Source organism: Apis laboriosa, unplaced genomic scaffold (assembly GCF_014066325.1).
Source record: "Apis laboriosa isolate Shangri-la unplaced genomic scaffold, ASM1406632v1 scaffold23_cov150, whole genome shotgun sequence".
Classification (NCBI taxonomy): Eukaryota; Metazoa; Arthropoda; class Insecta; order Hymenoptera; family Apidae; genus Apis; species Apis laboriosa.
Window position 1 is genome coordinate 3,994,933 of NW_025222452.1, and position 17,427 is coordinate 4,012,359.

Consider the following 17,427-nt stretch of genomic DNA (forward strand, 5'->3'; position numbering starts at 1 on the left):
AACGAAAGTTCGATCTCGATCTCGAGCTGGGATATATTCCGTTCCGCGCCCATTTGTCCCTATCGTATTTATACGGCTCATCGATCGTCGGGAGTCGAAACTGCTTTGAAACTGGGAGCCGACAATTGGTAAACACGATTCTTATAGATACACTCCTCTGTCTAGAAGTTCGATTCTATAGTTTCGAAACGTTTAGATACTCGAGATACGATGGAACTTTATTTATATATATATATATAGAAAATCTCTGTGTTATACGAGTGATATCGATCGTCTTATTTATTGCGAGATGAACGATCTTTTTTTCTTTCTTTTCTTTCAAAAAAGAAAGAATCCTATAATTTTATTTTTAATTTTTCTTCGGTCAGAGATCGTTTCTTCCGTTTCTGTTCCATGAATTATTCGAATCGCCAGCTTACGATAATCGTCTTTGAAAGAAACTCGGACCGAGTGGCTCCGAGTTATCGAGCTGTTCGTTATTATCTATCGAGGAGGAAACTTCACTCGAGCAAGAACTACCGTCTTTTTTTTTTTTTTTTTTTTTTTATTTTTCCCCCCTTTACGCCACCGCCTGGGACGTTTCACGGGGGAATTATTCTTCCGTTTTATGCGCCACCAATGGTATCCTCGCGGATCGAGAGAAAATCGTTCGGTAAATTTATCGCGGATAGTAGAATCTTTGCTGGGGAATCACGCTTATCCATTCGATTCGCACCATTTTTTTATTCTTTCTCTTTTTCGTAGATAAAACAAAGGGGGGAAAAATGACTTTTTAAATATTAAAACTTGGAAACCGGTTATTATATTAATATTAACTCGAAACGAAAAGAACAAGAAGGGAGATTTTATTTATTCTCGAATTTATATTTATTCATTTTTTCTTTTTTCTTCAATTGGGAAAAGCTCGGGAATCGTTCCATAAATTCATCGAATTTCACGCAAGCTCCGCTCTCTCCGTTCGAAATGTTGAACGTATCCGTCCGGCTCAAAAAAAAAAAAAAAAGAAAAAAAACGCTGGAAACACGAAGATTTACCATTTTGCACAGACGTGGAAATCCAAAAGCCCGGCTTCCTGGATACGTCCGGTATCCGGAAAGTGTACTCGAGGTCGCCGATCTCCTCGGTCCACAACAGCCTCAACGAGGAGAAGTACTTGGACGTGTTCTCGACCGCTCTCAGCTTGACGATCGGGCAGGAATTGACCTTGTACGAGCCGATGGTCTTCGATGGATCGACTTTGTGCTCCAACACCTCGACCACGTACCACTTGCCCATTATCTGAAATCAATACGGACACAAATGGATTTATTACGTTCGCGTGCTAAACGCAAATGCTCTCTGACGCGTTTCGATCCGGCGAAACGTGGCCGGAACCAAACTCGGCCGCTAGATTTAGGAAACGAGCAACACCGGGGGCTTGGAATGTTGCTGCCCGCACGCATTTACCATCGATGGTATTTACAGAGATTACCAAGTTGTTTCAATCCCATTGTTGCGTAACAGATCGAACGAATCAATTTTTGCCGTTTCCTTTTCCTTTTTTTTTATTTTTATTTCATCTTTTTTTTCTAATTCGGTTTAAGAATTATTTTTAAAACGGTAGTAAAAGAAAAAGAGAAAAGAGATAATATTTTTGGAATTTACAAGTTTTCTAATTTTAATCGGACGTTGAATTTTTGAGATATCGCGATCTTCCTTTCATTTTTTTTTTTTCTAATTCGGCTTAAGAATTATTTTTAAAATAGTAGCAAAAAAAAAAAAGAGAGAGAGAAAAGAGACAATATTTTTGAAATTTACAAGTTTTCTAATTTTAATCGGAATTTTTAAGATATCGCGATCTTCCTTTCATTTTTTTTTTTTTTTCTAATTCGGTTTAAGAATTATTTCCTAAAACAGTAGGGTAATTAAGAAAAAAAAGAAAAGAGACAATATTTTTGGAATTTACAAGTTTTCTAATTTTAATCGGACGTTGAATTTTTGAGATATCGCGATCTTCCTGTTCAATTTTAGATATCGACTATCACGGTACACAGTTTTCGACTAAAAAATTGGGAACGTGCAGGCTCGTTCGTGGATTTTTAAATCCGGTGTCTATTCGGATCAGAGTTTATTAAAAGTTATTCGCCTACATAAATATATTAATTAATTCTGTTTCCTTTTAAAATCAATCCGCGTATTAACGATCGAACATACGATTAAACAAACGTATGGATATAATGCGATTAAATACGGCATTAAAAATTTTAATTTAATCGGAAGAGAAAACACGCAAAGACGGGAAATCATGACGGTGCAATCAATTGAAATTAAAACGGCCGATTTATCGAGAGTTTCGTTTCTAAATTTAACAACACGTTAAAATCGAAAGTCTATAAAAGCAATCAGTTGCTACTAACCGCAAGAGATCGTTCGTAGCTTGAAACGAGAAATTTCGATCGTTTAATAAATCGCCATTTCATTTTCCATTGACTTTCGATAAAATAAAACTATATATTTTTTTCAAAATTTAGAAACAATTTTCCAACTTCTCGAAACTGAACAAATTGGAAAAAGAAATGAAATTGACGATCACGACGATAATTATTAAATTTTAAAACAAAAAATGAAGATAAAAATGAAACGATAAAAATGAAATGCGATTCTCGTGTTGCGAGAAATCGTTCGACGAGATAATCCATAAATTTTGGCCAAGGAACGGATAATTCTGGTGCTTAAATGAAATTAGGGACGATTTATTGGTCGACCGAGTCAACCGTGATTAAACGAGGTGAAATAATATCGATCGGATATAGAATGGAATCGTCTCGAAATCTTGGTACCCAAACGTTTGCTTTGAAGGAATTTCGATGTTATGCTCGTTTCGTAGCGGACCAACTGACGGTATCGATAACGCAATCATGTGGAATCTTTTACCCGATTTAATCTTCTAATAATCGAATTAATTATTTCGACGAGTATATTCGAATCGAAACCTAGCAAAGAAATTTAAAAATCCGTCGATTTATTATACGTTAATTACATCTAATCAATTCAGTATTCGCATTCTTTGGATTGAAGGAGAGATCTAATTGTCAAAAATGTTGTCAAAATGTTTCAAAAATTTGTTAAAAAACGAGAAAATAAAGGAGTCAAGTGTGCGATTCGATCGCGGTCCACGAGCATTTTCAACCTACATCCAGGGAAGCGTGGACAGCTTAACGGGGGCGACTACATGCATAATCAGCGGGCGAAACGGACAAAACCCGGCTCACCGAAGTAATTAAAAGTCTTGCAAACGTTGCCAGCCCCATGGAATCTCATTTGCCGCGATTTCATCCGGCGGATGAGCACGCATTTCGAGCCCGGTGTCATCGAGCCGCCATTTTAACGAATGGAATGACTGGCATTCCGATATCCGTTCACCACCACCACGGCGCACCATCGCACCACTTCATCCGCCGCTTCTTATGAAATTTACCTTCCAATCAAATCGATACCGCCCATTATAATCCCGCCACGATCAATAACAATTTTATTCCCCTTTGCGTATAGCCCAATAAGAATCCTTTTAATTATTCCTGGGGATATGGCCGCGACCAATCGAAGCGACGGCAATAAGATTTCGAGTGGCAATTAACCGCCGGACACGAAAACCCGATACAAACCCCCCGTTTCCTCGAGAAAAAAAGGAAAACTTTTGTTTGACTCAATAGCGATGATTCGTTTCGAGTGGCGATTTTCCAACGCAATTTCGAAGCTAAAACATAATTTCACCCACAGTTCACAGTCGTTGACCAATTTAAATGAAAGGACTGTGCACAGTCAGGATATCTAGCGTGACGTTAAAAGGAAAAAAAAAAACTGCGGCAATAAAACCCGGCGAAATAATTAAAATAACAAATGTCAGGAACACAGGGTGGAGGGGTGGGACGCGAAAATGGCTGGTGGTCGAACGAGGAACGAACGAGGAGGCGATTTATTAAAGGGTACACACAACGTGGGTACTGATACAACGGCCGGCCATTCGTTCCGGCCCGGATCCGGAATTGCGAACGGAAAACGAACTTTAAACCGGGCTTCATGGCCCGGTAATTGCGTTGCGCGCCGGTTTTATGAAGGAGGGTATCCGGCCTCGACGAGCGCACGGGACCTTAGTCCCAGCTCGCGGATATTTCTTCCAACAAACCCGCGCCAAACCACCACCGGTATTCATTTTTCAAAGGTAATTGCAACGGCTATCTCGCCATCTATCTCTCGGCCGTTTGTCAGCCGGGAGGGATATTAGAATATAATTACCGACCATACGTGCATACCCCCTCCCCGTCGAAGAAATCGTACCTTTCGTTCGTATCAGAGTTTCCACGTTCCTCCTTGATTTGATCGCAAATTTGGTGGAGGGGGTGAGGGGAAAGAGGGTTGGAAGCGATTTTGGCCCCCGATAATTTGTTTGCAATGGGCACGATAATGAGGGGAAAGGGAAGGAGGGGGGGTTTCGAAACAAGGGTGAAATATTTCGATATATCCCCCATAGGCAAATTCACTTGTTCATTACTTTAATTGGTTCACGGTCCACCACTGAAAATTACACGGTCTCTGATATAACGCGGGGAACGATTGTACGCTCGAATCGATTAAATCGTTGCTTTCGATGTACACAAAATGGATGGTAATTGATTCGTCACGCTTGCACGTGTCAGATTTGCGCGGGGGGGGGGGGAATCGGGGGAGGGGGAGGTAACGAGGATACGATCATTTATTTATAAATAACACGGAACGAACGTGATTATTTCCGCGTTTGATCAGATTTCGCGAAGAGATTTTTTTTTATCTCTTAATTTTCTTTCATGCTCTATATCTTCGATCCTCACTGGTATACCTTTGTCCCAAATTTCCCATCCTCTTTATACTCTTATAAATATATATATAAATATTTATATATATATTTATAATTTCGTTATAAGTATTCCACCACGAGTCCAACTCGGTGACGTTGATTTACGCTAATTTTCCATCCTGCGCAACGAAAGCAACCCCACCGTTTCCCTGATCCTGTCCCCTGTATTGTGCAATTTTGCAAGCGTTCTCGCGAATTTTACCTCCATAAAAGAACATTGTCCGACCTATGTGACCGTGCGGTAAATGAAGCAATATCGGTGATAAATGGCGGGACGATTTCTAGCCAACGGAGGACGAAACGTGAACCGAATCTGATCGCGTATAAGATATAAATTGGCGGCTCGAGATATCGGAGTTGCGATATCAACGCGTCACGTGATAACCTTCTAAATTATTCGAACCCTCCAAATATGATTCTCCCCCGGGGAGAGAAGCATCGGATTATTAATTTCTGAAAATTGTTCTGAAATTGTTTTTTAATTTTATTTCATCGAAATAATATGGGAACGAGCGTTTAAAACGAGCCTTCGGCTTTAAAATAAACCGAATAATACTTTAATATGAGGTAGAATGGTCTTTTTCTCTCGTCTTATGAATACATTAGAGAAAATTATGTCTATTTCATAGTCCCCGGTGTTTTTCACGTGCATGCTTTTTTCCCTTCCTCCCCTCCCCTGCTCTCCCGGAAAGGGAAAAACGAGGCTCTATACTGGCACCATCAGAGGATACGTAGCTTCTTGCGATGCAACAGAATTCAACGCAAGTGGAAATTTATAGTTCATGCAAGCCACCGCGCTCGGAATAATATTTTGCCTGTTTCCGGCGGTTTCCCATCCCCTTTATCTCTCTCCTCCCTCGTCTCTCCCCCCTCGAGGTCGTGGGTAAAAGGGCGCGCCAAGTTTAATTTCTGTTCGCGGAGTAATTATTTTCGAGGGAACTCCTCGTGTATCGCGCAACTTTTTGAAGCTATCCGGTAATAAGCATGGAAACGATATTAAATCAGGCCTCGTTGCACTATGTGTCCTACCTTAGCCGAATAACACCGAAATATCCTCCAGTAAGTAAACTCTTTGAGATCTACTTAGTCGTCAACTTCGGATTCGTGTCATTTTCGAAGAGAAATTATACGTTTGTCCTCATTTTTTTCAGAGAAAGAGGAAGGGTATCGCGATTAATAATCGCGATAATGAGGAAAAAAGCGAGAAGAAGAAACGTAGTTTGCCGCGTATCGTAGCAAAATGCCAAGCCACCAAGCGTTGATTCAGTACTTTAACTTTATTTCCACGACACGTGCGAGCGCACGCAGCGGCGGTGCAGTTTTCCGACACGTTGCGTCGCGCGTTGCGGAAAGAACCGGAAGAAATTTAATAATGTCACCCCATTTTGCACGTGCGGGCCACCGGTTTTTTTCTTACTCGAATCACTACCAACAACCATCTCGTTTATTCGCTCGATTTGCTTCTCGTAATTCAGGACGCCGTTCGGTGGACAAGCGCCGTTCGAAAACAAACGATTATCGAAAGAAAGCTCGAGGAGGTTTCGAAAAGGTTTCGAGTTTAAAGAAACGTCGATTAAAAAAATTTCCACGAACGAACGATTGTGCTTCTTCCAAGCACGAACGAAAGCGATCCGATCATCGAAGATCTTAATGATAATCCAGAGACGGATGAGATATGTAGATTTTTGAAAACGATGGGAAAAAGGTAATCGGAGAGTTAAGTAAGAGTGGCGACGCGGCAATAGCCTTGATATCGAATCGAACGAAAGTAATTAGGAAAGTTTCGGAAGATTTCCATCTGCCCTCTATGAACTCGGATGCCCCCGATAAAACCACCACCGTGGAGCAGCCTCTTGTTAATTGATTGTTCGCAAACGAATCGACCGTTCCGTCTGTCTGGAATTGATCTTGAATATCGAGAAACGAGGAGAAGAAACGAAGGAAAGAGGACGATGGATTTTAATTAGGAAGCTCCGAAGAGTAATTCGATCGTCGAATTGCAAAGGAAAGTGTACGATTTTCAAGAAGATCTAATTTTACCCTCTCGAGCTTTCCAGATTTTCCACGGAGAAGGAAAATTTCCCTTCGAAAAACCTAGGAAGAGGTCGCCAAGCCAAGATTGGAACAAACCCTGGAAGAATCGCGACTTTCAGCAACCATGGAAAACGCGTGTATAAATTCAACTCGTGTAATCGCAATTTATTAATTCTTTTTATCCTCTCCTTTTTCCTCCCCCCTCCGTCTCATCTGTGAACGTAGCACGGATTAAGTTCGTACATTTTTTTGCATGGAGAAGTAACCAACGAAAAAACGCGCAAAAGGAAAAACTTGGAAGCCAATTATCAGAGAACGCGGAGGGAGGGATTTCTCCATCGCGTAAATTTTCAGTTTTATTATAAAATGTTCGTCCTGAATGAACACCGAGGGAGGGAGAGGAGGGGGTTAATAAAAGCAACAAGCCCTCGGACGGGAAAAAAACGAGCGACAACGAAACGCGACACGACGAAATTCTTTTCACCGGAGTTGGTTTGCCTTTCGTTACGAAAAAATCGCCGTGCCCCGTCGCCAATTTCGCGCATACAACGAGCTTAAGGTCGTTAAACGTTGCAAAAATGTAAAAACGGTTAACCGTCGTGACAACGTGCGGGACATACGTGCTTGCGTGCTTTCGGAATCGAAGTTGAAAAAAAAAGGAAAAAAAAAAAAAAAAAAAATAAATCCTCCTCCCGATCACTTTTTCATCCTGATGGTGGAACACGGCCGGACAACGGGACGGGACAAAGCTGCGTAATTACTGTTATAAAAGGAAGCGATAAATATTCCCTTTGTCCAAGTTTTCGGGATATAAACGACATCGAATAGGGGTGTCGGTATTCGCGGATAAATTTTCGTTTATTGTCCACATTCCCTCTCTCCGTATCTCACTTCACCGCGTTTGTTAATAATTTATACTCGTGTCCGCCCGCGCTACTGATACTCCTTTTTCGTGGAAAATATATATATATATATATATATATGTGTAGTACAATATCGTAGTAGGATTCGAGGAAAATGGCGCAGTATGTCTCGACAACTGCGTGGGCGAGACTGTGAAACCGGGTGCAGTTTACGCGCAATTGAAAATGAAAAGAGAAAGGGGATGGGCCCAGGGAAAAACTGTGCTCGTAACTTGGAAGCAGAATGCTAATTTACAGTTTTTCCCGACTTGTTTTACTCGAGAAGATTTCGAGATCAAAAGCTCGTCGATCTTTCGAGGTCGAAGGTCTTTCGCGATCCTCGAACTTCTGAAAACGTACACCTTTCTCCTATCCCTTGGAGCTGGTTTCAAGGATCTTGAGCTCTTGAAATCGTAACTTTTTCATCCTCAAAGCTTCTCGAACAAGCTTTTCGAAGTGATACGAAAGCTCGTTTAGGGCAACTATCGTCCTAACTGTTGCTCCCATCCGAAATTCCTTCAAATTGCTCTGAAAAAACGATCTCTTTCGTGTCGATACGAAATCGTACTCTTCGCTTTCATTTTTTTACCCGTCTTGAATGAATGAATTCGATGAATCCATCGATCATTTTTGAAACACCTTACCCTATTTACTTCGACATCTGTCTTCTCGGATTAGCGTCCTACGTAAGTAGGAGGACGGTTAGGAGGCGATTTGTCATCGGATTCATGATACGAATCGAATGAGAAGATGGGGCAAAATGGGAAGAGGGGAAGGGGGTAGGATCAAAAGTCGTAAAGATGCAAATGCAAGTCTCGCCGGAAAAATTGCCGGCTGTCATCCCTCCCCTCCCCCTCCAAACGCTTCCAAGTCGATGAATCTTCGCCGTATGCCGAGTTTCCTGTTCTTGTTCGATGGCAGCACGGCCGTCGTGGGGGTGGACGGGGGGATGATACGCGGCCGTATATTATCCCCGTGAAGGGACGTGACTTTATCGTGTTCCCATTTCAACCAAAATGGTTGAAGGTGACGGTCATTAAGTCGGAAAAAAAAATCTTCCCACTTCTCTCGAAAAAATAGTTGGTTGTTGGATCGCGGTGCACGCGAGATATCGCCCTCTCCCACGCGAGAAAAATAAAATTTCTCTATGCTACATTCTCGCGCACATCTCTCGGATATCCCCTTCAAAGAAAAATAGTTATTGGCAGCCTGAAAAATGTACGATCCGCTCTTTACGCGGATTATAGAATGCTTTGTCAGGAGTGCTTTCAACGTGTCCGTTGGCGCGTACGTGACGCATACAAATGTAGATTAAGGCGTGCGAGTGAATGCGCGAGAAGGCGAAGGACGAGTCGATACACGAGGGGCTTCGTATCTATATAGCCGACGTCTGACAGGGAAGAAAAGGATCTCTCTTTCTCTCTCTCTCTCTCGCGAGAATTTAATTAAATTCTTCTGGCCCCAATGATTTATTTTAAAAACCATACCTACCATTGTTGTTTCGATCGAATAATAATTCGGATTCCCGTTCCGATAAAAATAAATGCCGCATTGTAAATCTTACCGCATGTAAACTTGAATATGAAGAGGAAAAGAGTTGAAGAAAAATGGGAGAAGTGTCGAAGAATGGATTAAGAAAACGAGTATAATCGAAGAACGGTATCCTTGAGACAACGAGCTCAACGTAACTGGTTGGAAAAAAAAAAAAAAAGAGAATTTATCGAGTGACGGGATCGGAGGAAGCATCCTTCAGCGAGTGAACTTTTCATCTCGAGTGGCCCATTTTTCAGCCGAAAAACGCGATTCGATCGTTTCATTAAAGCGGCATCCGCCTCGATTAAAACGGCAAACTGCCGGGTTGAAACTCTTCGAATTCCTTCCCCGACGGGTAGATTTCCTCCAGGAGAAAATTGAATCTCGCGTCCTTCCCTACCTTCGAATAAATAGACGATTTACAGATGTTCTCCAGTTCTCTGTCCTCCATCTATCTCTCTCTCTCTTCTCTTCCCTTCCGTGGAAACATCTTCGATTCGGAGAACGGTAGAACGATACTCGCGCACTTATCGCAAATCATTCGAGTTTATTTCCCTTCTTTGGACTCGATGTGTCCGCCACGACGCTTTCTGTTAAAGGGGGAATCGATCGATCGCGTTTAAAACCTGTCTCCAAAGCAACAGATCGTTTATTCTTCCTCTCGGTGACGCGACGTTTCTGCTTTTCCCACGGGGAAATTGATTCCCCGAGTCCATCTTTTTTTCCGTCTGTCTGACCGGTTCTTCCTCTCTCCTCCTCTTCTTTTTTTTCACTTTACGATATGGAACTGTGATGATATGTAACTTAACACCTGTTATTAAAAAAAAAAAGAAAAAGAAAGAAAGAGAGATTTTTCTAGATGAGCTTCGAATTGGCAATTTCCTATTCTCATATTTTTTTTTTTAAATTTTTCCCCACCATCGGCGCACCTTTTCGCGCTCGATATTTTCCTTCCACTTGTCTCTCTTGTCGAATCTTCTTATCAAACAGTCCAATCGAGTTTTAGTCGCATTCGATGCACTTCGCTGCTGCTGCCTGTTTATAAACAGGCTTAGAACCGGGCTCGTCCCGAACCAGCGGAAGATTCCCTCTCGCAATCGGGATTTCCCTGGGAATGTTTACCTTGCCGCGATGTTCGTAAAGTGGAGGGACAGAATTTCGAGTTCGCAGCTATTTTCCCGGAAATCTCTCTCTCTCTCTCTCTCTCTCGATAAATTCGTAAGAAGGGAGGAACAACCGTAACAAGCGTAAATTTCCCTCATATCCATACGTCATATCCCTCTCCCTTGATATCGATTTTGAACGGAATCTCTCCGATAAGGAAAGTTGGACGCAACAAAATAATAATTCGTGGAAAATAATTTTCTTCAAACACGTGATGGATATTCTTCGAAGATCGGTTGATCACGTTTTTCTGGGTGAATGATCGTGGACGACACAGGGTGGTGGTCAGTCTCAATTACGACTTCAGAAAGGTTTCATTTGCGGAAAAAGAGAGAAATCCTCGAGGATCGGAGCGTGGATCAATTTCCACAATTTCTCAGGAACGAGTCTGTTTTCTTCCGGAATAAGCCACGGAAGATGCCTTTCGGATCTTCTGCATCCATTACTATCAAATTTCCATGAAATTGGATAACGAATTTTCCCTTGAAATTTTTACTACCTTCTCTCTTAATCGAACGGCGGAGCGAGGAGGAGGAAAAGAAGGAGGAAAATCGAAAATGCATTTCAAGGATTGAATTATCGTTGAATTTCTACGACTTCCTGATAATTACGATCCCTTCCGATTTTTCTTGAAATCGATGGAAGGATAGATTCAACCCTGTTCCATCCCTCTCTAACCCCTTTCTTATTCCCACACCACGCGCCGTTGATGTATTCCATTTCGCAAATCCATATCTCGAATTCCATAGGTTTCTGTCCGCCTGGGAATTGAATTGAACAGCGACTATTCGAACGAATATATACCCGATATGTTTACCCGGTTGGAGCTATTCTTGTTATTTTCTTAAAAACCGTTATCGTCCCTGCACGACGTGTGCGTTCCACCACGTAGTGAGAAGCGATGAAAATCGACGAGCAGAAGAGCAGGAGCGCGGATCGATAGAGAGAAACAAGGAGAAGATTCGTGATCGATTCATAAATCTCTCGGACTCTCGGAAAGATGAATACATCGTGATGACAAACGAGAGATCGAGACCGATCGAGATAACGAAAGACGAATGGATCGTATCGTTCTGGATGGATAGATGGGGGTATAAAAGCGATTGTTCTCCCGATTGTGGTCGAAGGGTAGTTAGTTAAAACGATAACCTCGTGATTTGATGTACACATTTTGCCGGGTGAAAATGCGGCGCGTTAGCGGCCAAGACAAATGGCATCGCCCACGGCCACCGGTTATATTTGTTCGGGCAAACCGAGACCCATTGTTTCACCGAGCCGCCTAATTATACATTGTGTAAACCGGCGTCACTTAACCGCTGTCGGTGCTCGTGACATAATCGAACGAGAAACGGCCGTGTTCGTAATATAATTTCACGTGGCACGCGCGCGCCACACCGATTGTAATTCCGCGGTTTACGCTGTGCTCCAATTTTAATTAATCAATGAACACCTCGCCGAGATATCGCATATCCCCGCTTAACGAAAAATTCCTCTTTTCCGTCGTTTTCTGATCGGGACTGCCCGATCGAATCAATTCTCGTGTCTCCTTTTTTTTTTTTTATATATATATATTTTTACGTTAAAAAATAAAAAAGTATAAAAAGTACTCACTTCGGCGATAAAAAATTCCCCTCATTTGCGATACATCACGCCACGGTTTCACGATTTATACTCGAATTCGATAAAAAGAATCGCTCACCGCTCACCGGGAAATTAATTTTCACCGATATCGTGAATTATTGAGTCGCCAGAGATTTATGGATAAAAATCGTTTGACACGAAAAAAAAAAAAAAAAAGAGAAAAAAGGAAAAAGAAAAGAAGGAATAAAAGAAAGAGGAACAGGTTACCGGTTTTATTTTTAAGGAGCAAGCAGCGTATTGAATAAATTAATTTTCGCGAAAAGGATGTTGACGGGACACGTGACGCGGGACACGTTTATTAACACCACGACCCAGAAGGATTAATAACGTTTCATAAATTTTCTAGATCGTGGCAGGCCACGATCTTAACCACGGCCGAGCAAAAGGCGCTCGAAAATATGCGTTCCCCCCTAATCGATGAGATTAATTTAATACGTGCCGTAAACGGGATCTCGTTGCCGCACTCGCTCACGTCCTGAATATCGTTTCAACACGGTTCAGAAAATTGCACGTTACTCCCGCCGCAGAATCTATGTATACGATGCACCGTAAATTTCACCCTTGCTGCGTGCAACCTCCGCTCCACCTTACATTAGACGCTCGAATAACTTCGAAATTATATTTACCCGTAGGTAATACCGGGGCCGATATCGATACCGTTGATTCGCCCGATCCGGTATACATACCTGTGCGCCTTCATCCAACGCGCTTTTAAACCAATTACACTCCCTCTCTTGTTACGCTGGAACACATGGATTTGCCCGCGATTTCGAATCCCCCGTGCATGTTCGATTCGCGATAGCTCTCTGCTATTATTCCTATTATTCTTAATCAGAATTGGAGGTATTAAGTCCGTTGAAAAAGCGACTGGTAATTAAGGATAAAGTAAGCGATTTCTTATTGAAACGCAACATTTGTTCGTTACAATCGATCCGCTTTTCGTATAACATCGGCCGTTATTGCAATTATTTGCGACTATTGTTATTATTGTTTCGAACAATGAATCGTCGAAGTTATGGGAGTAATTTTATTCGTAATTTCAATTATTAAATATTACGTTTTCATCTTCTAAATTTCTTCTATTTCTTGATTACGCGCAATTGTAAATTTTCGATTCAATTTCGATTCTATCCGGGTTTCGTACGTTTAAGGGAAATTTTTCTCATTTGTAAATGGAGATGATTTCGTTATTATCGTTGAGCTACTTGGTTCCTTTAATGTTTAAAATTTTTCTGAATTTTCCAACTTTCCTCGGCCGGTGTCTTCAAAACTTCCAACTTTCGAATGTCGTTACACTAACTCGAGCAAGTTGCTGTATTTTTCTTAGCAACATCTCTCGGTTGATTAAAATGCACGTCCCATTTTTCTTTTCCCGTGGCAAGAAATCGTTCTTAATCTCCGTTCTTTGGAACAAGAAGAAGAAGAAGAAGAAGAAGAATTTAGGAAAATTATTTGCTGGCTCGTTGATGATGTAAGCGAGCGAGGCGAGGCTTTAAGTAGCGCTAGATCCATCCCCTCCCCATCCCCTCCCGACTTGGATCTCCTCCCCAGTGAAACTAATCATTAAAACTTTGAACCGACTTCAAACATTGTCCGATCCGGCATTCCAGATATGGGGAATCTCCCCGAGTTTCGAAGATTCTCGCCAACGATGGAAAGAACGTGTTAAAAGTCTCGAAAGTTTTACGAAATTGCGTGGGCCGAGCCGGCGAAAGGAAATCGCATTAACTTATTCCCCGTCAGCTTCATGCATTTTTTATGAGAGCGCGCACACACACACATACACAGGTGAAAAGGAGAAGGGATGAAGTTTTCGTCATCGAGAATTAAATGGTCGTTCGTTGCGAATCGAAGCGGGATGAAAGTTTCGAGTTTCCTTTGTTTCTCTCCCCGTTCTTTTCTTTATCCCTCACACTCGACGCAACGAAATTACGAATCCTTCGAGGGAGAGCGTCGCGTCCGAAACAGTGGAGCGCGCTCGGCTCCGAAAGCCCATTTACTCCAGAGTTTTCCACGAAACGTCACGAAACCAGACTGTGTTTTCGGAGGAAAAGCCGACCGACTTTCGTGGATAGGCTGCGTTTAATCAAGATTACGTGTTTCTAGTCTCGAATTCGTACGTGAAAAAGAAAGAATCTTTTCAGGCCGGCGAACGTTTTAATCTTTCCTGCGAATCTCGAAGCGAACGAATTTCCAAAAATTTCCTTTTTGCGCGGGGACGTGTCGAGAATTGGTTAAATCTTTGATACAAGTTGGAGTTGGATAACGAATAATTTTTACAATCTTCTAAAAATTTTAGAGTCAACGTTTGGAATTTCGGAGTAAAAAAATTTTCGGAGTAAAAAAACGTTCGAATTCGAACAGAAGATCTTCTCTATTTTTCATGCGCAGTTTCTACCGACGAATTGGATCCGTGCAAGTCCGATCCGCTTTCGTTCGTCCCTTGGGCGGTGTGCATGTACCCAGCACAGAGATAAGACGAATTGTCTTGCCCCTCTCCTCTTCCCCTTCAAAAAAAAATAAAAAAAGAAGGAAAAAAGATCGAGAACGTTGTATTACGTTGTTTTATCGCGAATCGCGACGCGCAATTTAATCCGAGTTTACGCGGCCGGCGGTCGAAAACAAGCGACGTGAAAATTAATCAGGTTAATTCGACTTGGTATCAATTCAATATGATGCTGGCCGGCGGAAACGCGAGGTTTTGTTTCGCGTGCAACCGAACTGGCATCGTTCGCGGGACACGTGTAATTGTACGTAATGGTCGGAACGATGCGTTTGAACCCGGTGGATTAATCAAATCGGCCTCGAAGCCGCACGGTTCAATATTTTCCGACCGATTAGACGACATCAATTGCCATTTTCTACTCGATACTCGATGCCTCCCTCCCCCCACCTCTCGCTAATTTTAATTGTCCGCGAATTTGTGGATTCCACGAACGCGCGATTGACAAGCGTGGATCCCGGATCGAGCCTCGTTTCTAGATTTCCCTCAACGATCGATCGTGGGGGTATTAAATTTAATCACGGGTAAAGTATTATTGCTCGAAAAGAAAACTCGCCCTTGGAAAAACTCCGTTCATCCGCTCGAGTTTTTCTTCGCGCTTCGCCTCATCTCGTTCGTTATAGCTTTTTCCGTCGAGCCTTTTTCGATTTTCTAAAACTGATACGCGATATGCGTCGTTTATCAACGAAGTAAGTTAACAAGAATTCGCTTCATTAACGCTACGTCGTAACAAGGTTGTTTTCGAAGGAAAATCGAATCTGTCGTTTAACACAGTTCTCCACAGATTTCACCGCTTTACAACCTTTATAACCTTTCGCTTTCATCGTGATAGTTAGTAGTAGCTTTATAAATTAATTTAGATAGTTAAAATCGGGCGGGAATCGTAATAACGAATCCCTTTGTTCGAGGCTCGATCAAGATAAATCGCATAAAGTCTCTCGTTACGGTGTAAAATTGAGATTCGACGCGAAAAGCGAGAAGCTTCGAATACCCGTTTGTTTCGTCCCGATATCATTCTCCGTTTCGAGGATATCGTCGTTCGAAGATATAATACAATTTCGCGCGATCCCCTATCGCTGTCCTTGTCGCGCGAGCCCACTTTTTGCTCCCACCTGACCTATTCCAATCCTGGTGGTCAGCGACAGACGCCGAATCAGCAGTTTTTTTTCTCTCCCCCCTCCACTATTACTGCAAGTGAGTACGCGTTTCCACGAAGGATATGTAGGTCGAGCCACTACACCGATCCTTTCGGAATTCGCCATTCATGCGGCCTCCTCGCATATTTCGAGCGTTTAAACTTTCGAAACTTTATATCTCGATAATCGATTGAGATATCGAAACGGGACAAAATACGTTTTAAAGGGTAGATCTTTCTCTCTCCTTGTATCGAGTATATATTTTTATTAAAAATTTCTACATTTCTCTTCTTTCTCGGTATTCTTTTTTCTTTTTTTTTTTTTTTTTTCATTCAAAATATCAACGTAAATCAACGAGTATAATAATCTCGAATCGGAAATTAGTTTAGAGATGTTTCAATTATACGTTGAAACCGGTTTGAAATTAATACGATCGCTATTTGACAGATGGGTATTCTCGTTTGATATCCGCGCAGCCGGAAAGTTGGAAAGCTATTCAATGCGCGAGATCAGTTGTCTGAATTGTGCCCGGTCCCGGTTGTACAAGAACCTTTATTTATGCTAACTAATGCCGAACGATTTGCATACGGAGGTGGATCTCGCATGATTTTCCATGAAACAGAAATATATAGGGGCAGGGAAAGGGAAATGGAAACGCCTCGAATTCCTCCCTTGTCCCCGGGATCTGATATTAAAATCTTCGCTTCGCGAGCACAGTATACACATCGAGTGTGAGATTTTCCCATTGTTTTCTTATCGTTGTGTTTAACGCGGAGACCCGCGAATAAATTATATTTCCGCTGGAAAATCTCGAATGAAAGGGAAACGATTCAACCCCTCTCGGCAACCCCTCCTAGAATCCTCGCCACGTTATTTCCTTATTTCGTTGATTATTAGAAGACCAACAAACGCTCGCGGCGTTTTTACATTTTTACTAGCCGGCACACAGATTTTTGGATGCACCAAAATCTCGTACGAACAAAGATACAAGTGTTCGTACTGGATTCTCTCTCTCTTTCTCTCTCTCTCTCTCTCTCTCTCTCTCTCTCTCTCTCTCTCTCTCTCTCTCTCTCTCGTCGATCGAACGAACAAAAAGAGGGAGGAAAAATGACTTTGGATAAATGGGTACAAGATCTTGGGTTTCGATCTTGTATTAACATTTTTATTCTAAGAGAAAACACAATGAGGGGAATGACTTATTCTTTTCCTTCTTTCTTTCTTTCTTTCTTTCTTTCTTTCTTTCTTTTTTCGATATTCTTTGGAATATTCCTAGTGAAGTATTGGGAAATTTTATTCGCTTGTTTCTTCGTCGAGGTAATAATGGTATATTATTTCAAGATATATAACTTTATCCTGGGAACCTCTTTCATAAAACCATGAATGATGGAGACATTCGAGAGTTTAACATCACGATCAATCATTTCCCCTCTCTACTTGCTCGATATCAATTTATCTTCAGATCTTCCACGTATCTATCTAAAGGCTCGCATACGTAATCCTGCAACAGTTCTAAAAAAAAAAAAGAATTGAGCCACGTACAATAAAACGGCACGTGCAATAATGCTGCTGCGTTTATTGTCCCTCGTATTTCTCAAAAAAAAAAAAAAAAAAAAAAAAAAGAAAGAAAGAAAGAAAGAAAGA

The 17,427-nt window shown here is 41.8% G+C and overlaps 1 protein-coding gene across 1 annotated transcript in view; it reads right to left on the reverse strand.

The window, feature by feature from the left end:
* LOC122713353 overlaps positions 1–17,427 on the reverse strand; it is a 49,844-nt gene that overhangs the window by 5,728 nt on the left and 26,689 nt on the right. Inside the window, exon 2 of the mRNA XM_043933714.1 lies at positions 1,035–1,278. Within this exon, the coding sequence (XP_043789649.1) occupies positions 1,035–1,278 (244 nt within the window). The remainder of the gene's footprint in view (positions 1–1,034; positions 1,279–17,427) is intronic.